The following is a 21211-nucleotide window of genomic DNA, read 5'->3' as shown; positions in this document are numbered from 1 at the left end:
TCAAAGGGTTAAGTTAGGGCAACGCAATGAATGCACCCGGTGTCTTTATGCTGAGTGTGCTCATTGCCACCAAGGCAAGCTATGGCTGAAAGGTGCTGCAGGCAGTTATTCTAGAGTTACCGTCCTGTCACTCTGCCCTTTTTTCAGTGTGTGCTTTTCTTGGCTGAAGGAGAAAATATTTTTAATTCTTTTTGAGCAATCCACTGCACCGTTTTAATGGTGGACTTTCTTAATCGGTGTCTTTGCTCCTCTATTCTGCCTCTGATTAAACAGTTGAGTGTGGTTCTCCAGTTGAGACAGTTATTTACTTTTGGTACTGTAATTTATTGCTATACTTCTACTACTATATAATGGACTTACATTAACTTCATGTGTTGAGATTAATTAGAAAAATCAGTACCTATTATTTTTTTTATCCATATTTTTCTACGGCTTGTGACTGGGTTCCCTCTGTGTTTGCATACCCCATTTCAGAAAAGGACTGATAATATTTTTTAGTTGGTTCTCTTTAGAAGGAGCTTGTTGCTGACAACTGCTGGTTTGATTATAGGTTGTTAAAATGTTAACAGCATCACAAGTGTCATTACCTCTTGATTTTATGCTGCTGCTGCTGAAGTGTAAATATTTGTATATGAAAATAACCACATGATTGTATGATCTGTTAATCTGTGTGTTTTCTGTGTCAGTTTGGTGGAAAACTGGTCTCATTTGATTGTCCCAAAGCAACTGCGCAGCCAACGCAGGAACCTGCATCTCGCCAGGTCTACATCAGTCAGGTGACTACAGAAAAGGAGTTCCTAATGCGGTCTAGTGAGCTACAAGCAGCTCTGCTGTCTGGCAATCTCCAGGGTTACTGCCAGAATAAAGTACAGAACTCTTCACATGCCTTTGACAAGAATATTTGGAATTTCCTCAAGGTATTTGTGCTTGTTTCAATCATAGCTATGGAGTTAGGACTGTTGCACCACATGTAGGTGATAGTGACAAATATAGTTCATGCTATTTGAAGCTCTCTGCTAGTAAATCCCAAAGTATCTGATTTGAAATACTATATTTGTAACATTTACAGATGCACATACCATTCATCTTCTATAATGTCATGTTGTATATTATAGAACAAGGCTAAATAATAAAGATAAAACCTACTGTAGAATAGAATTCTAATGCTCTTTTTGTCTGAGAAAATGTATTTTGGTAAGCGTTATGAGTGATATGTGTTATCACTGTCTAAGTGCTTTTTTTGTCTAGTGCAGCAGTTCCCAATCTTTTTTGAATCACGGCTCCTTAAGGGGCATACACATGGAGCAAATTTGTGCTACTGTATTTTCTAAGCAATCTGACTAGATTGCTTAGAAAGTAAGCACAGATCTCTCCTTGCAAGTGACTGCAAATCTCTCTGTAAAGGGGCATACACACGTAGAGATCTGTGCTAAGCAATTTTGCTGGTGTCAAGATCTCCCATGGAGAGCACATACACACGCAGAGATTTGTGCTAAGCAATTTTTCTAAGCAATTTTGCTTAAGCAAAAAAAGGCCGGTAGTGGTTCAGAATGAGAGATTGTGATCAGTATCTCATTCTGTACACATAGAGAGATTTGCACTCATTTGCTAAGCAATCTGACTAGATTGTGACTGCATGCACTGACTTAGTTAGCAAGAGATATTTAATCTCTCGGAGCATACACACAGAGATCTGTGCTTACTTTCTAAGCAATCTAGTCAGATTGCTTAGAAAATAGCACAAATTTGCTCCGTGTGAACAACCCTTAATAGAGATACTGATCACAAACTCTCATTCTGATCACCTGGCCTTTTTTTGCTTAAGCAAAATTGCTTAGTACAAATCTCCGCGTGTGTATGTGCTCTCCATGGGAGATCTGGACACAAGCAAAATTGCTTAGCACACATCTCACGTGTGTATGCCCCTTAAGAGTATCAGAATTTTTTTCCCGGCACCCGTAGGCCAAAAAAATCCGCTCATGTTGAAATTTTTTCTATATAATCTTTTTTCCCTGATTTTTATTTTTTTGGGTCATTTCAGGTTAACTTTGAACAGGATGCAAGGGAAAAGTTCTTAAAGTTGCTGGGATATAATAAAGAAGAGCTGGATAAGAAGGTTTGTCTTAATATAGGAACAGAGATGAGATTTAACTATCCAGGAATTGTACCCGCTAATTTAACAAATTTGCATGAAGACCGTTGACCAATGTTAATTTGGGCCCTTGTATCCCCAAAATTGTCCTGCCACAAATTGTGGGTGTACTTTGTGTAATTTCTTTCCAGTTAGGAAAGTGCAGTTTTCAACAGAGCTCTAGATTGCTGTAATACAGTACTTATTTCCTGTTACACAGTAGTCCATTAGGTCTGAGTATACTTAGCTGACTATACTATCCCTTAAAAACAGGATTCTCACAATTTACATAGCTGAAGCAAATGCTTGGGGACAGCCATCCACAGAACCTGTGTAATGTATGATTGTTGTGGTCGGATAGTATGGTATAATTTACATATTGCAGCCACTAACATGAGGCAGAAAAGTTTGTTTAAGAATATAGCCAACTTAAAATAAGTGTTTCTCAGAAGAAAAAAGATCTTCGAGGGTATGATGATGGATATATGGGAATGTTTTGTATTGTGATAGGCAGAGATATTTATCTAGAAAAGTTTTATTTTCTACATAGATGTACAGTAGTTCTGTGCTATGACGAATTCAATTGATGTGCTGTTTTGGTTCTTTTTTTGTTGTTTGGACTGACTAATCATTTTCTTCACCATCGACTGTTTGTACTTAATAAAATACCTTTTAAGAAAATAATGCATCCAAAGATAGCTCTTTGATAGGAATTTATAACTGGATCAAAGTTTGGTGTCCCCTTATGGTTACAAATACAAAGCAGAGCAGTAGCAACAGCACAGAAGTTTAGAGTGGTTCCAATGGCAGAACTAGAGCCTGCGTAGAGTAATTATAGTCACACTCTGTGGCACAAAAACATATACAGTATGCAGAAGTGTTGTAAATAGTACGCAATGTAACTGGATTCTGCACATTAGGCTACAGACAATAATTCATTAACACAGCAAATTCCACGCACTGCTTTCCATCAGAGCTGAATATAGATACAGCTGGGATTCTAGTGTGGCAGAAATTATGTCGGAGTCCACTGACTGTTATACTTCATCTGTGTATGACAGCCCCAGTATAGGAGCTGTTCTGAGCAATAATACCTTATGCACACTTGTATTTTACCTGTATAATGCGTGTCTTTGTAAATAAAGTAGTCATTTAAAAAAGTTGCACTTTGGAGTCAATGGGAAGTATTCAATGAGAATATTCTCCGTGCATGGCGAGAGTTTTTTTTCTCTCGCCATGCACTCCCCGTGTTTTTGCGGAGATTCTCCATGTTTGGAGATTCTCCGTCACGGGACTTTAGATAGTATTCAATGTGACTGAGACTCGCCACCCCTCGTGGCGAGTCTCAGCCAATCCGGCGTATGAGGTGACGCTGCAGGGAGCCTGAGGACAGCGGCAGGCAGGGAGATGGAAGTCTCCATGCCTGCCCCAGAACGTATGTGGGGGCGAGGTGGGCTCCCCGGGAGCCAGGCAGCACAGGCTGCCCCCCGGGAGAGCCAACAGGGGACCGGGTATTCACTGCACCCGATCGTGCATATGTAATGATCGGGAGCAGTGAATATATGAATATCTAATGAGCGGCTCCCGGCCCCCTGCTGGCTGCTATGTGTAAAAAAAAAATATATATATATTTTTTCAATTAAATATATATTCATGTTCTGTAAGCACATGAATAAAAATAGCATACCCCTTCTCAGAATAAAATTCCTGATTTTTTTATACCAAATTTTAAAAAACAACAACATTATTTTAAAAGTTCACATTCCACTTCGCCATGAAAAGATGGCGAGTGATACACGGAGAGGCACGGAGAAATTAACCTAGAAATTTATTCTCCGTCTTCTCATTGAATACACTCATGGCGAGTGACAGCAAGAGACGGCGAATCTCAATGCAAAATCCGGTACTTCTTTACTTTCACGGCGCCAGCATGGCGCCGCGCGTCAGAGTCCCCTTGCGGGGCTCGCTTCGCTCGCCCACGCTGCGGGCTCGGTGGCTCGCCACGCTAATTAAAATCAACTCCATGCCAACATGGATAGTGGAGGTATGAACTATCCATGTTGGCATGGCGTTAACTTAGTTTATTTTACTTAATTAGTGGCGAGCGTAACCCGGAAGTACGCGCGGCGCCATGCTGGCGCCGTGAAAGTAAAGAAGTACCCAAAATCCTATTGACAAGACATGGCGATTGGCGGCAAGTATCAGATGGAGAACCATACATTATTCACTGTTCGCCGACGGCGAAAATATCACATTGAATAGGGTTGTTCGCTTTTTGAGACCAAAATTCTCCGACCAACGTGAAAAAAGCAGAAATTCGCCATAAAACACTGCGAATTTTCCTCATTGAATACTGCCCAATGAAACCGCACACATTAACATGTTGTTCAACCAAGGAAATGTACTGTATAATTCCTGTTAATCACTTCTTAATCAAAGCCTTGTGGTGTTTTCTACATACCATATATACTCGAGTATAAGCCTACTTTTTCAGAACATTTTTTATGCTGAAAAAGCCCTCCCTCGACTTATACTCGCGTGAGGGTCCCACTTGAGTCAATATGTTTTCCCATTTTTTTTTTTTTAAATGAGGTGCCTCGGCTTATATTCGGGTCGACTTATACTCGAGTTTATACGGTACCTTTTGTAGTGAGGCATTACACCCACTGTTTTGCAGTTCGGTGATTATGTTTTACTGTTGAGAAATACTGGCAGGTACTGTATAGAATTGGTAGGTTATTTTGTTTGAGGTCCACTCAACGTCAAAAAATAAGCTGGGCCATTTTTCCAAAGAAGAGCATTCACGTACGTGATCTATGATGTAAAATCAAATTTGCCTCCAAGCTCAGAATCCACTGAGACAAACGTGGTTATAACTTTAAATCTTAGATAAATCTTAGATAGTTCTTAGATAGTTCTTAAAAAACATTGCTATTTTTGTTTCATGCTTGAGAATCCAAGCATCAGCGATGTCAGAAGTAGGGCGGTGGAGTTGCAAAAAAAATACACCAATATAAAAATTCTCCAGAGCTTTACCTATGATTGCCATACTCATTACAAATGGTGGGGTATGTGCAGGTATCCTGCATTCCCTTCCCCGACAACAATTCCCAGAGTGGGGAGTGAACCTGTAAGTGACTTGCTGCTGTCCATGCCCCACTTTACTGAACCAGGGAATTACCACCTTTTTTACAGCAAGAGAAGCACACTGCTGCACGTTTGCAATGATATGTAGTGCACATATCTTGAAGTGCTGCTGAGCAGCGTGCATATATTTGAATGCATTGTGCATATTTTATGGGGTGAGGTATGGTCTGGTTGCACCTGGGCCCGTTGCTGCACAATACTTTGCACATGCGCAGGATCCATTCTAAACGTGTTCAAATGGGTCCATTGACCTAGAATGCCGAACAGCATCAGATTGCCAGTGACAGTCTGCTGCCATCTAGGGGGCAGTGAAGCCTCTGTTTAGGGGGCAAGGAAGAGTCCAGGGATCTCCATTGTAGTGCAACGACTGCTTGTGCGCGAAGCACCAATAAAAAAAGACCAGCACAGCAGTATTTGTTGTTATTCTGAAACTGTAAAGTTTTTGTTCAAAATGGAGGTCAAGTTATAAGTTCTATATATATTAACATGTTCAGAGTGGTTTACATTGGTCTTTTCAAATAGAGGTATGAGTTCACTTAACAGAACATAAACCATAATGGAAACCACTATATAAGATGTACTTTTAAATTAAACTGCAACTTCATGTGCATATGTATGGTATATGTGTGTTTTTATATAAGAAGACTATAAGTTGGTAGACTATTATCCATAATAATAAAAAAAGGAATATAACAAACTATTCCAATTAATGCTATGCCGACAGGTTATTATAACAGTCTACAGTTTATGGATCATCTAAATGAAGTTATTACATATAGTCATTGACAGATTAAGATAGGGGAAGCTGTCCTGAGGCCCAATATACTCCCCATCTCTCCTCGTCACAGCCAGGGACAGAGCCCCCCCCCCCCCCCCCCCCCCCCCTCTGCAATGTGTTTTCTAGCTGGCAGCCCGCTGAGGAGAGCACGGAGTCTAGAACACAGAGGGGGAGTGCTGCGCTGATACTGATCGGCGCTCCCCCTCTGTCTTAGACTGGGTGCTCGGCTCAGCAGGCTGCGCTGTGACTGACTGAGGATCTGCTGTGGAAAACAGTGCAGTGCTGAGGGGACATGCTGTCACTGGTTGTGGCGGGGTGGATGAACTGTGGACTGAGAGTAGCAACAGCATTGGGCATTGGCAGGCCCAAATAAATGGTATGTGACGCAGGTGGCATGATGAAGGGGGACAGGGCTGACACTGTGGGTTGTTTGGCAGCAATTACACTTGTGGGGGCCCCCACAAAGTCAATGTCCCTGGGCCCCCACCAGCCTTGATCTGGCCCTGCATTCAGTGCATGTAGTTTACATAATTGCCAAACAATGTTCAATTTAAATGAATTGCATGAAGTTTCCAAAATAATAATCAGCTCTTTTTACTGTACCAATATCTGAACACACTTTCTATAGAGCCATTTCTTATATTATGGTCACAACATTATTTGGTTCAATAATATTAAGGGTACAAGAAGTGCTACCAATCAATTATCACATGAAGAAGGTCTTGTATATTTCAGATCTCTACTGCCTTGGGGGATAGCTTGCAAACCAAGAATAGCCCTTCAGAGGGAGAAGATCTTGTACAGAGTATCCAGTCTGTGTCTAGCCAGGTAATGTGCGGTCCAGTTATACTGTACTATAGTGTACAGGTCTCCAAAGTACAGGGTGGTCTATAATTGCAGAAACTCACTTCAAGGAAATATTAATCCAGTGTATAAATATTATCCATGATATGGGAGTGGGGTAAAATGTCACCAGTACGGTGGCCATCTTGGGTGCAACTCTAATTACCGTATATACTCGAGTATAAACCGACCCGAATATAAGCCGAGGCCCCTAATTTTGCCCCAAAAATCTGGGAAAACTTATTGACTCGAGTATAAGCCGGGGGTGGGAAACACAGCGGTTACTGGTCTGACACACACACACACACACACACACACACATACGGTATTACCGGTAGTATACATACAAACAGCGAAGAACTCACAATGTATACAAACAATACTGACAAAAACACACAAATGGTATACACACAGTTGACACAGACATACACACACTTGCACAGTATACATACACATGCACAGTATACACACATGCACAGTATACATACACACACATGCACAGTATACATACACGCACAGACATGCACAGTATACATACACGCACAAACATGCACAGTATACATTACATACACACACACAGACATGCACAGTACACATAGTGTGTAAAAAAACAGCATAAAGGTAATTTATTACAGCACATACCCAGAGCTCCCTCATTGCCCCCCCCCCCCCCCCCACACACACACACACACACAAACAAGAATTTATTTAACATTTCATGTTGGTACCTTTATTCACAGTACCGGTACTTTAAGACGCAGGACGGAGCAGAGGGAGCAGAGCACCAGGCAGGAAGTGTCAACCTCTGACACTCCTGCGTGTGTCCGGCCCCTGCTCTGTCCTGCTGCAGCGCGGCGCCGGCGGGAGAACGGGCGGGCAAGGTAGGGAAGCCGGCGGGTGAGCTGGGAGAGCGGGCGGATAAGGCAGGGGAGCCGGCGGCAGCAGTGCACAGCTCCGGCGCTTTGTGATATGTCTGCGCCCGGAGCTAGTGTTCTGCCGGCTCCGCCGCTGCTAAAGATGTGTATTTTCCACTTGACTCGAGTATAAGCCGAGGAGGGGGTTTTCTGCCCAAAAAATTGGGCAGAAAAACTCGGCTTATACTCGAGTATATACGGTATTTTAATTGTAAAGCTAGTCATATGACACATTAAACAGATCAAAACAATGATGTTCTTCATGTTTATTGTATCGTTATTCAATTTCCAGATTTTTATTTTTTTGCAAGTAGTGACATGAATGACAATGGCACGAACACCGGCAGAAAATATAGAGGTTTTCTTAGTATCTGGAGAATGAAGCACACGTTCTCTTGCAAATAAATTAAACTGATGGCACCCAAAAAGGCCGGCCATTACTCACAGTGCATTTGCCAAACTTAAAGAAACTGGATCAGTTACAGATGCACCAAACAGTAGAAAACAAAAAAACAAACATAAATCTATGTCTAGTGAATGTGGGGTTAGTTATGGCCTGTTTAACCCCTTCATGACAGAGCCAGTTTGTGCCTTCATGACAGAGCCCTTTTTTTCAAATCTGACATGTCTCACTTAAGTGGGGATAACTTTTTTTTGCTTTTACTTATCCCAGTGATTTTGAGATTGTTTTTTCGTGACACATTGTACTTCAAGTTAGTGGTAAATTTGGGTCGATACAGTCTGTGTTTTTTTGTGAAAAATACCAAAATATCGTGAAAAAATGGAAAATTTAGCAATATGCAAAATGTCACATTTTCTGCTTGTGAGACAAATAATCATACCACTCAAAATAGTTAATAACTAACAAAGACCATATGTCTACTTTATGTAGCAATCATTATTTCAACTTCCTTTTCATTTTTTTGGACACTAGGAGGCTTCAAATATGACTAGCAAATTCTCAAATTTTCAAGAAAATTTCAAACACTGATTTTTTTAGGGACCAGTTCAGTTCTGATGTGACTTTGAGGGACTTGTATGTGAGACACCCCCATAAATGATGCCATTTCAAAAACTGCACCCCTCACAGTATTCAAAACAGCAGTTTGGAAGTTTGTTAACCCTTTAGGTGTTTCACAGGAATTAAAACAAAGTGTAGGTGAAATTTCAAAATTTCTTTTTTTTTGCAGAGTTTCAATTTTAATACATTTTTCTAACGAATACAGTAGATTTTACTAGAGAAATGTGACTAAAAATTGATTCCCCCAATTCTTTTGTTTTCAAAAATATCCTATATGTGGCCCTAGTGTGCACGTTGACCAAACCACAGGCTTCATAATAGAAGGAGCACCTACTTGATTTTGGAGCCTCCTTTTTATGAGATTTTTTTTTAGGCACCATGTAGGTTTCTAGGCACCATAAGTGCTAAAAGTTAGGAACCTCCCCCACAAGTCACCCCATTTTGCAATCTACACCCCTCAGGGAATTCATCTAGGGGTATAGTGTACATTTCAAACCCCCAGGGGTTTCACCAATTTTGGTACAACTGGGATGTGAAAATGGAAAATTACATTTTTTTACACAAACATGCAGTTCTGGCTCAAAATTTTTCATTTTCACAAGGAATGAAGGAGACAAAGCACCCCAAAATCTGTGCCCCAATTTCTCCCGAGTACGGCAATGCCTCACATGTGACCAAAAAATACCAGTTGGGCGCATGGCAGGACTCAGAAGGGAAGGAGTGATTTTTGGATTTGGCAGCACAGATTTTGGTGGAATGAATGGTGGGTGCCATGTTGCATTATCAAGACTCCCAAAGCACCAATACAGTGGAACCCCCCCACAAGTCACCCCATTTTGCAAACTACACCCCTCAGGGAATTCATCTAGGGGTATAGTGTACATTTCAAACCCCCAGGGGTTTCACCAATTTTGATACAACTGGGCAGTGAAAATGAAAAATTACATTTTTTTACACAAAAATGCAGTTCTGGCTCAAAATTTTTCATTTTCACAAGGAATGAAGGAGACAAAGCACCCCAAAATCTGTGCCCCAATTTCTCCCGAGTACGGCAATGCCTCACATGTGACCAAAAAATACCAGTTGGGCGCATGGCAGGACTCAGAAGGGAAGGAGTGATTTTTGGATTTGGCAGCACAGATTTTGGTGGAATGAATAGTGGGTGCCATGTTGCATTAGCAAGACTCCCAAAGCACCAATACAGTGGAACCCCCCCACAAGTCACCCCATTTTGCAAAGTACACCCCTCAGGGAATTCATCTAGGGGTATAGTGTACATTTCAAACCCCCAGGGGTTTCACCAATTTTGATACAACTGGGCAGTGAAAATGAAAAATTACATTTTTTTACACAAAAATGCAGTTCTGGCTCAAAATTTTTCATTTTCACAAGGAATGAAGGAGACAAAGCACCCCAAAATCTGTGCCCCAATTTCTCCCGAGTACGGCAATGCCTCACATGTGACCAAAAAATACCAGTTGGGCGCATGGCAGGACTCAGAAGGGAAGGAGTGATTTTTGGATTTGGCAGCACAGATTTTGGTGGAATGAATGGTGGGTGCCATGTTGCATTATCAAGACTCCCAAAGCACCAATACAGTGGAACCCCCCCACAAGTCACCCCATTTTGCAAACTACACCCCTCAGGGAATTCATCTAGGGGTATAGTGTACATTTCAAACCCCCAGGGGTTTCACCAATTTTGGTACAACTGGGCAGTGAAAATGAAAAATTACATTTTTTTACACAAAAATGCAGTTCTGGCTCAAAATTTTTCATTTTCACAAGGAATGAAGGAGACAAAGCACCCCAAAATCTGTGCCCCAATTTCTCCCGAGTACGGCAATGCCTCACATGTGACCAAAAAATACCAGTTGGGCGCATGGCAGGACTCAGAAGGGAAGGAGTGATTTTTGGATTTGGCAGCACAGATTTTGGTGGAATGAATAGTGGGTGCCATGTTGCATTAGCAAGACTCCCAAAGCACCAATACAGTGGAACCCCCCCACAAGTCACCCCATTTTGCAAAGTACACCCCTCAGGGAATTCATCTAGGGGTATAGTGTACATTTCAAACCCCCAGGGGTTTCACCAATTTTGATACAACTGGGCAGTGAAAATGAAAAATTACATTTTTTTACACAAAAATGCAGTTCTGGCTCAAAATTTTTCATTTTCACAAGGAATGAAGGAGACAAAGCACCCCAAAATCTGTGCCCCAATTTCTCCCGAGTACGGCAATGCCTCACATGTGACCAAAAAATACCAGTTGGGCGCATGGCAGGACTCAGAAGGGAAGGAGTGATTTTTGGATTTGGCAGCACAGATTTTGGTGGAATGAATGGTGGGTGCCATGTTGCATTATCAAGACTCCCAAAGCACCAATACAGTGGAACCCCCCCACAAGTCACCCCATTTTGCAAACTACACCCCTCAGGGAATTCATCTAGGGGTATAGTGTACATTTCAAACCCCCAGGGGTTTCACCAATTTTGGTACAACTGGGCAGTGAAAATGAAAAATTACATTTTTTTACACAAAAATGCAGTTCTGGCTCAAAATTTTTCATTTTCACAAGGAATGAAGGAGACAAAGCACCCCAAAATCTGTGCCCCAATTTCTCCCGAGTACGGCAATGCCTCACATGTGACCAAAAAATACCAGTTGGGCGCATGGCAGGACTCAGAAGGGAAGGAGTGATTTTTGGATTTTGCAGCACAGATTTTGGTGGAATACATGGTGGGTGCTATGTTGCACCAATACAGTGGAACCCCCCCACAAGTCACCCCATTTTGCAAAGTACACCCCTCAGGGAATTCATCTAGGGGTATAGTGTACATTTCAAACCCCCAGGGGTTTCACCAATTTTGATACAACTGGGCAGTGAAAATGAAAAATTACATTTTTTTACACAAAAATGCAGTTCTGGCTCAAAATTTTTCATTTTCACAAGGAATGAAGGAGACAAAGCACCACAAAATCTGTGCCCCCATTTCTCCCGAGTACGGCAATGCCTCACATGTGACCAAAAAATACCAGTGGGGCGCATAGCAGGACTCAGAAGGGAAGGAGTGATTTTTGGATTTGGCAGCACAGATTTTGGTGGAATGAATGGTGGGTGCTATGTTGCATTGCCAATACAGTGGAACCCCCCCACAAGTGACCCCATTTTGCAAACTACACCCCTCAGGGAATTCATCTAGGGGTATAGTGTACATTTCAAACCCCCAGGGGTTTCACCAATTTTGGTACAACTGGGCTGTGAAAATGAAAAATTACATTTTTTTACACAAAAATGTACTTCTGGCTCAAAATTTTTCATTTTCACAAGGAATGAAGGAGACAAAGCACCCCAAAATCTGTGCCCCCATTTCTCCCGAGTACGGCAATGCCTCACATGTGACCAAAAAATACCAGTGGGGCGCATAGCAGGACTCAGAAGGGAAGGAGTGATTTTTGGATTTGGCAGCACAGATTTTGGTGGAATGAATGGTGGGTGCTATGTTGCATTGCCAATACAGTGGAACCCCCCCACAAGTGACCCCATTTTGCAAAGTACACCCCTCAGGGAATTCATCTAGGGGTATAGTGTACATTTCAAACCCCCAGGGGTTTCACCAATTTTGGTACAACTGGGCTGTGAAAATGAAAAATTACATTTTTTTACACAAAAATGTACTTCTGGCTCAAAATTTTTCATTTTCACAAGGAATGAAGGAGACAAAGCACCCCAAAATATGTGCCCCCATTTCTCCAGAGTACGGCAATGCCTCACATGAGAACAAAAAATACCAGTTGGGTGCATGGCAGGACTCAGAAGGGAAGGAGTAATTTTTGGATTTTGCAGCTCAGATTCTGGTGGAATGAATGGTGGGTGCTATGTGGCATTAGCAAGACCCCCGATGGACGGTGAAATGATGAACCTAATAATCCATCGATGTGTGGTATATTTTGAAACACTCCTTTATACATAGGCCGGGTTTGTCGGGGCAAGTTTCACAGTGGAAAATAGTTTCCTTTCTTATTCCCTTTTTATAGCAAACTTTGCACCTTTTTTGTGTCCTGCCCTTTCTTGCAGTGGAGGGGATTTCGTTGGGAAAATGCTGCCCTGGTACAATACGGGGGCCAGTACTAGAAGTACTGGGGCCCTCTGCCTGCTGGTTCCCAAATATTAGGCCCTTTATGACTTCCTCTTGAAAGTGCATAAATGTCCCCCTCTGGCCGGTAGAACGGAATAGCACGTAAGCGTTATACAGTGCCATCTGGATGATATACACAGCCAGCTTCTTGTACCAGATATTTGTTTTCCGCAGGGCACTGTACGGCTTCAGTACCTGATCTGAAAGATCCACTCCGCCCATGTACTTATTGTAATCTAGGATACAATTTGGTTTTGAGGTGTGGGTACTGGTACCTCGTACAGGGATGGAGGTGGTACTGTCTCCATGAATTGTTGTCAGTATAAGGACATCCCTCTTGTCCTTATATTTGACCAACAACATATTTTCGGTGCATATTCCCCTGCTTTCACCCCTTCTCATTACTTGGGCAATGTGCGTTTTGGGGAGGCCTCTTTGGTTCTTGCGCACAGTACCGCAAGCTGCTGTACCTCTTGAACCAAGGGCCTTAAACAGGGGGATGCTGGTGTAAAAGTTATCCACATAGAGGTGATAACCCTTATCCAGGAAGGGGTGCATTAAATCCCAGACAATTTTGCCACTAACACCTACGAGGGAGGGGGGGCATTCTGGCGGTTCAATTCTTGAATCCTTCCCTTCATATACCCTAAACTTGTGGGTGTACCCTGTGGTGCTTTCACACAGCTTATACATTTTTATGCCATACCTTGCCCTCTTACTGGGAAGGTACTGGCGGAATTTAACCCTTCCTTTAAAATGTATAAGGGACTCGTCGATGCTAATACATTTATCAGGGATGTACAGCTCTGCAAATTTGGCACTGAAATGATCAATGACCGGCCTGACTTTGAATAGCCTGTCAAAGGTGGGATCATCTCTGGGTGGGCACTGTGCATTATCGGTGTAATGTATAAATTTATGGATTGCCTCAAAACGAGTCCGAGTCATGGCCATACGGTAAAATGGGGTGCTGTACAGAACATCTGTACTCCAATATTGCCTAATTTGTGGCTTTTTTACTATGCCCATATGAAACACCAGACCCCAAAACGTCATCATCTCTACTGCATCTACAGGGGTCCACCTAGCAAATGATGACGTGGGGTTTTGAGCAATAAACTGCTGGGCATATAAATTAGTTTGGTCCACCATTAAATTTATAAAATCATCAGAGAAAAATAATTTGAAAAAGTCAATTTCTCTGAGACCTGTGGAATCAAATTGGATTCCTGGCATGGCCAAAAACTCAGGAACCTGGGGCTCAAAATTGTCTGGTGGTGGGGTCCATACGAGATCAATTATTGGGGGGGGGGTCTCAGCTGCTCTACGGGGGCGTCTTTGAGGGGGTCCCTCATCACCAGAGGAGGAAGAGGAGCTTAAGACGAATCCTTCAAATTCCCCGCTTGCCTCACTGGCTGTGTCAGAATCAGAAGCAAGCATGGCATATGCCTCCTCCACTGAATACATTCTTCTGGATGACTGGGATGACATTTGGGATGACATTTGGGATGACATTTTTATTTTTGTGTTACTGGTAGTGAAATGTTTCAACACGTGTATAGTGTAGGGGGGGGGTACAAACTTTATTTCAACCCGGGGGGTATGTAGTGTGTTGTGTGTATGTAGTGCAGAAAAAAAAAATACTTTATACAAAAAAAAAAAAATTGAAGGGGTTAAAAAAAAAAAAAATTGAAGGGGTTAAAAAAAAAAAAATTGAAGGGGTTAAAAAAAACAAAAAAAAAGGTCCTGCGCCAAAAATTGAGCACAGATGTTGGTCAGTAACGTCTGTCACTGAACAGCGCTCAAAGGCAACAGGAATTTGATAAAAAAAAAAAAAATAGATCAACCCTGTGCCGAAAAAGCTGATCAGTGATGTACGTCACTGATCAGCGCACAGTGGCCACAGGACACCCACAAAATCACAGTGTGTGTAAAAAAAAAATTAAAAAAAGACCACACAGCACCCACAAAAAAAAAAAAAAGGTGATCAGTGATGCGACACTGATTACCAGTGAGGGGCAGCAGGTGCACAACCTTTGGTGCAACTGGCAGCAACTGACAGGTATATATAAAAAAAAAAAAACCTCTGCGCCCCCAAAAAGTTGCTGATCACCTCAGATATAGTGATCAGCACAAAAGGCGGGGGTAGCAGACACAAAATATACACTCTCTGTCACTATCTCTCTCTATCTCTCACTATCTATCACTATCTATCACTATCTATCACTATCTATCACACTGCAGCAGCAGCACTGACAGTTATATGTATAAAAAAAAACCTGCACCCCCAAAAAGGGGGGGTAGCAGACTCAAAATATACACTCTCTATCACTCTCTGTCACTATCTCTCTCTATCTCTCTATCTCTCACTATCTATCACTATCTATCACTATGACACTGCAGCAGCAGCACTGACAGTTATATATATAGAAAAAAAACCTGCACCCCCAAAAAGGGGGGGTAGCAGACACAAATCTCTCTATCTCTCACTATCTATCACTATCTATCACTATGACACTGCAGCAGCAGCGACAGTTATTTATATATAAAAAACCCCTGCACCCCCAAAAAGGGGGGGTAGCAGACACAAAATATAGCTCTCTGTCACTATCTCTCTATCTCTCTCTATCTCTCTCTCTCTATCTCTCTATCTCTCTATCACACTGCAGCAGCAGCAGGAAGTCTCAGGAAGTCAGATCCAGGAAGCGTCCAGCACGCTACAAGCAGTGATCAAGTGATCAGGTAAGGTATTTGCAAGGATCAGGTAAGTATGAGCAAGGATCAGGTCAGTATCACGGCAGATAGGCACGGTGACCGCTCTGCACGCTACTCCAGACCGGAATGGCGTCTGCAGCGCAGTCACCGGTAGTTTAAATGTCGCGCCTTGGCTGTGATTGGTCCGTGGGTCCCACGGACCAATCACAGCCTTGGGGGCAGGTGGGGTGAGGGTGGGGTGAGGTGTCATCGTCACCGATGACCCCCTCATGCCCCCTGACGCCCGGCGGTGATTGACACCTGTGTTACCAAGCGTCTGATTCGCTGGTAACACAGGAAAACGCTGTGAATGGCTGTTCACACTGAACAGCCAATCACAGCGATCGCCGACGGGGGGGCGGCATCGCAGCCCCCCCTGGGCATGCAGGGACATGTCTGCTGTCAGGGACAGCAGACATCGTCCCTCTGTCACTGCGTCTCGAGACGCAGTGACAGTTTAAAGTCATGACGTATATATACGTCATGTGTCGGGAAGTACTTCCCGGCCATGACGTATATATACGTCAAATGTCGTGAAGGGGTTAATGGCCTATTTGTGCTACATTGAGTGAAATTATTTGCATGTGTACTTCATTTTATAGATATCAAAATAATCTCTGCACACGTTAAAACAAGGAATTCATTTCTCTGAAGCAGCAGCTGCAGGACTTGCTCCTCCTCCACTATAGCCCCTGCTACCTCAAAGTTGATTGGTTGCTATGGGCAACTTCTCCACTGGTCCACTTCTCACTTTTTTACACTTCAACCCCTTGTGTCTCCAGGATCCCTAACCCTTTAGGTTTTCAACATCACCTGTGTATCTTTAAAAATGTGACTGTAATGAATACCCCTCTGCAGTCAAGATCTGGAAAACATGAAATGTTAAGCTCCACACACAAGGGGCAACCCTGCTTTTTGGCTGAGTGAGGGTGCTGCAGCACGATCGCGGTGCGCCTGCAATGCTGTGTGCTGAGCGATAGTACTGAGCAGGGCTTTGCCTATTTTTAATAGGCAAAGCACCGCTATCTAGGGAAAATCAGTGCACTGGCCTTCCCTACAGGCGATAGCTCCGCGCGGTCCCGCATATAGCCATCGTTGCAGGGCATATACATTCAGAGATCCGTGCTCCTTTTCTAAGCGAATTAGTCATATCACTAAAGGTGCCCACACACGCACCGATCCCGGCGGTGCGATGCTATACGATGGGGTGCGCGCTCCCGCGGCACCTCATCGCACAGTACAAAAAGTATGTGCTGCACATACTTTTTGTACTAGCTTTTTCTAGCATAGCATCGCATCGCATGCACAATGCATACGATGTGATGCTATGTGTGCTAGTTAAGCCCACAACGCATGCCGGGATCGGTGCGTGTGTGGGCACCTTTAGAAAAGGGGCTGAAATCACCCCGTGTGTATGCTCCTTTAGGAGTCCTGAGGACAGAGTTTAAAATGCATGTTTAGATATTATACTGTATGTGTTTTTGGTGATCATGCTTTCATAGTTACATCCAATTTCTTGTTTGTCTAGGCTTCCAGTAACTTCTCTGGACAAACTGTGTCCTCATCCTCCTCCATGGAGTTTTTTAACCTACCTCCTCAGGACTCAGCCAAGTTTGAAATCCCGGTAACATCAGGTACATACTAACATGGAGTCTGAGTTATGTGCCGTTTTACAACCAGTATCATTACTGACATACAGTATGTTAACAATATATTATGTTTGGGTCATGTGCTGTCATTTCAAATCTGTATGCAATTGAGCGGTTATGACATGGCATAAACATTTCAGGGAAGCAACAGTAATTACATCTGCATAGTGTTACATGATCATAAATCACGGATTCACAGTAAATGATCATAAATCACTGATTCAGTTGCATTCTGATTTAATGTGTGTGGCAGGGGAAGTCTCATATGCAGACGTGGCATTACATATGGATGTGCATGGGACTGACCAGCTTTATAAGTGAGGAGCCATATTCATATAGAACAGCGGTTCTCAAACTGTGGGTCCCGACCTTCTCAGCATGGGGTCATGACTCCATGTTGCTGGCCATCAGGCTGATGACTTCTCTAATCTCAGTCAGTGATTCAAGGAGTCTGAATAATCTGTTGAATTGTCTGTTATTTTAGACTCCTCCCATCACTTTGTGCCTCCACAATGCTGCCATGTATGTGCTGTCTGCTGACTACAAATGTGATGTGATGACCTTCTGCAGTAACTTGTTGGGGTCCTGTCATTATTTTTATTGTCTATTATACAATATTTACAGGAAGTGTTTTGCTCTTCGCTGCATTTACAAAATAGCACTGTGTTCCTTCATTAGTGTGGTTGTGCCACATGTTGAACTAATACCCCTTTCACACTGCACTTGTTAAACGGTATATTGCCGTTTTTTCCCCACTTCAAAACGTTTAAGGCTGCAGTGGGAAAGTGCCAGAGCTGATTTACCGGTTAAAGATAACCGGTATTTCAAAACATTTAAAAAGCAGAGAATAGCTCTGAAACGGTATTTAGTAAAAACAACAGATTACAGACCTGTGATAGCCTGTTCTCTGCATTCTGCCTTGAAACGTGTTCAGGGGATTAAACGGGTGGACTGATGTGAATGGTATTTAAACAGTATTTAAAACGGTAATCTACTGCAATGTGAAGGCTCAGACCCGCAGTGTGAAAGCGGTATAAATGTCTTTATAGTGCCAAAATTATACAGATTTCAATACAATCAATACAGTTGAATAATGTCAACAAAACACATAAAAACTGCGCTAGGCAAACAAATATATAAAGTTCTGTATATAAATGTATTTATTCAGAACTATTCACTGGCCAGTGATCACATAAAAATAATATAAACATCTGTTATGCCCCCTACTGCTTATACTTTTAATAACCGACTCGGCCAGATTAGTCCCAACTGAGATGGTTTATTAACAGTGTAAGAAAATGTTTGCACTAGTATGGGGCATAATATTGTTTATAAACATTTTATGTGATCTTTTTATCTGATTTTTATTTTTATGTGATCACTGACCAGTGAATAGGGCTAAACTATATGTGGAACTTTTATATATTAGTTTGCCTAGCGATGTTTTTATGTTTTGTCTGTATTGCTATTTAAAAGGGTAAGCAGTCATTTTAAGACCTTTTGCAGGGTCACCATTAAAACCCGACCAAGTGCTAGACTATTTTCTTATCTCCTATTTGAATAATGTGTTTGCTAAAGCCTCATGACACAACATTCTGCAAGCGCTTATATTTCACATCATCAGCTGACTGCATTCTGCTCCCAAGAAAGACGAACTTCACCTTTTGATCAACATTGTGTTGCTACTCAGTAGCACATTCGTGCAGTGTTAAGGCCCATACATACTCGAAGATTTTCATTTCAAAAGACTTTGGCAAAATCTTTGATAGATATATCGGTCACCAAAGTAGTGCGTACACACTGAGCTACTTTCCCCAAAGAGCAAAAGATTTTGAGGAGGCGAAAGACTTTGCTGAAAATCTTTCATTAAAAGGTTATTTACATAATGGGCGGGTTTGAATTCCAAGGGTGGGAGCAGAGGCCATTGTATTTAGTGCATTTCTGTTCTTTGGGCCTGATTCAGAACTAATCACTGGGCTGCGTATATTCAGAGCCCAGCGATCAGGTAAACCCCACCCTATACTGCCAGCTAGGGCTTTCTTGATCTTTGCCAGGGGTTACATGCTCTTTGCCAGGGGCTTCATGCTCTTTGCCAGGGGAAGTTACGCTGTGCACTGCACTCAGTGTTAAAGGAGACAGCCGGGGCAGAGTGGTGGGAAACCCAGATGTCTCAGAACAGGTCTATCTGTCCGTGGCGCGGCTATTTGAAATGATGTGCCGGCTCGTGACTTGCAAGCCAATAGAAGCTTGCGGCCTGGTAGGTTGCCGGGCCGCTAGCTCCAATTGGCTCAGGAGTCGCGAGCCGGTGCGTCATTTGAAATAGCCGTGCCACGGATGGATGGACCTGGTCTGAGACAGCCGGGTATATATTACTGCCTAATAAACTCAGTAAATAATCATTGGTGGGCAGTGGTGCCAGTAATATATAGACTGCTGGCATGTGCCAGCAATCGATATGTTACTGGCTTAAGAATGTCATTGGTGCCCAGTGGTGCCATTAATATATACATTGCTGGCACGTGCCAGCAATGTATATATTACTGACTTATGAATATCATTGGTGCCCAGTGGTGCCATTAATATATACATTGCTAGCACATGCCAGCAATGTATACTGTATATTACTGGCTTAAAAAGGAAGGTACTTGTGTATTTTGGCGGCGCCCATCGCATCGCATACCATAACGCATACGATGGTATGCGATGCGACGCGATATCGTACGATAGTGCACGATGGCATACAATTTTGAAATTGTATGCCATTGTACATGGCATACAATGCCATACGATGCGATGCGATTGAACATTGTATAAGCACCCTAATGGGTGCTTATACAATGTTAAGCACCCAAATGGGTGCTTACAATGTTAAATGCACCCCCACGCCACCCCCCCACTATAAACGTCAACCCGAAGCGTGGCGAGCACAGCGAGCCCGCGAGGGGCGGCGTTACGCGTCCTACGACCTTTTCATAGAATAGTGTGGCGAGCGCAGCGAGCCACCGAGCCCGAAGCGTGGCGAGCGGACGCGGATACCTGTGAAGCCCGCGAAGGGACGCGTTTACCTGTATATATTACCAGCTTAAGAATCTCATTGGTGCCCAGTGGTGCTATTAATATATACATTGCTGACACATGCCAGCAATGTATATATTACCAGCTTAAGGATCTCATTGGTGCCCAGTGATGCCATTAATATATACATTGCTGGCACATGCCAGCAATGTATATATTACCGGCTTAAAAAGGAAAACATTGGTGGTCAGTGGTGCTCCGTGTGGAGCAGGATGGAGGGAGGCGGGGGGAGCAGGGTGTAGGGGGGCGGGGCGTCAGCCTGTCAGTGTGGCCGGGCGGCAGAGCTGCCTGGGACCCATGTTGACAAGCGCGGCGGACGGCGGGGGAGCAGGGCTCTGCACTGCATCATCCAGCCGCAGCAGTCTGAGCAGGGCGGCGCGGACCAATCCTGCAGGGTAAGTATATGACAGGCGGGGGGCGGCGGGGCGGTCCGCCGGGCTGAAAGTGGTTAATCTTTCAGCCCGGCAGGCGTACACACACGGCGATGATGGATGAAAAACCATCCATCATCGCCACATCTGCTGGTAAAACCAGCAGATGCACCACTTTCCTAGCGATGATGCGGGAGCGCGCATCATCACTAGTCGGCAATCTATTGGGCATACACACTGGGCGATTTTCACGCGAAAATCGCTCAAAACGTCTGTTTTGACCGATTTTCAGCTGAAAATCGTCAAGTGTGTATGGGCCTTTAGGAGTCTTCACTCATGGCCTTCATAGCTTGCTGTACTGGTGCTATGAATAGTCAGTAATAATATTAC

At 43.2% G+C, this 21211-nt stretch overlaps 1 protein-coding gene across 5 annotated transcripts in view; it reads left to right on the top strand.

Annotated features, from left to right (window-relative positions):
* SEC31B (SEC31 homolog B, COPII component) overlaps window positions 1-21211 on the top strand; it is a 104680-nt gene that overhangs the window by 56223 nt on the left and 27246 nt on the right. For all 5 annotated transcript variants that reach the window (XM_083148492.1, XM_083148493.1, XM_083148491.1 and 2 more), the window contains 4 exons: window positions 687-917; window positions 2042-2116; window positions 6792-6884; window positions 17255-17360. In XM_083148492.1, coding sequence (XP_083004618.1) covers window positions 687-917; window positions 2042-2116; window positions 6792-6884; window positions 17255-17360 — 505 coding nt within the window. The remainder of the gene's footprint in view (window positions 1-686; window positions 918-2041; window positions 2117-6791; window positions 6885-17254; window positions 17361-21211) is intronic.

The sequence above is a fragment of the Crinia signifera genome, chromosome 6 (genome assembly GCF_055691185.1).
Source record: "Crinia signifera chromosome 6, ASM5569118v1, whole genome shotgun sequence".
Taxonomy (NCBI): Eukaryota; Metazoa; Chordata; class Amphibia; order Anura; family Myobatrachidae; genus Crinia; species Crinia signifera.
This window is presented reverse-complemented; position numbering and strand designations above follow the sequence as displayed.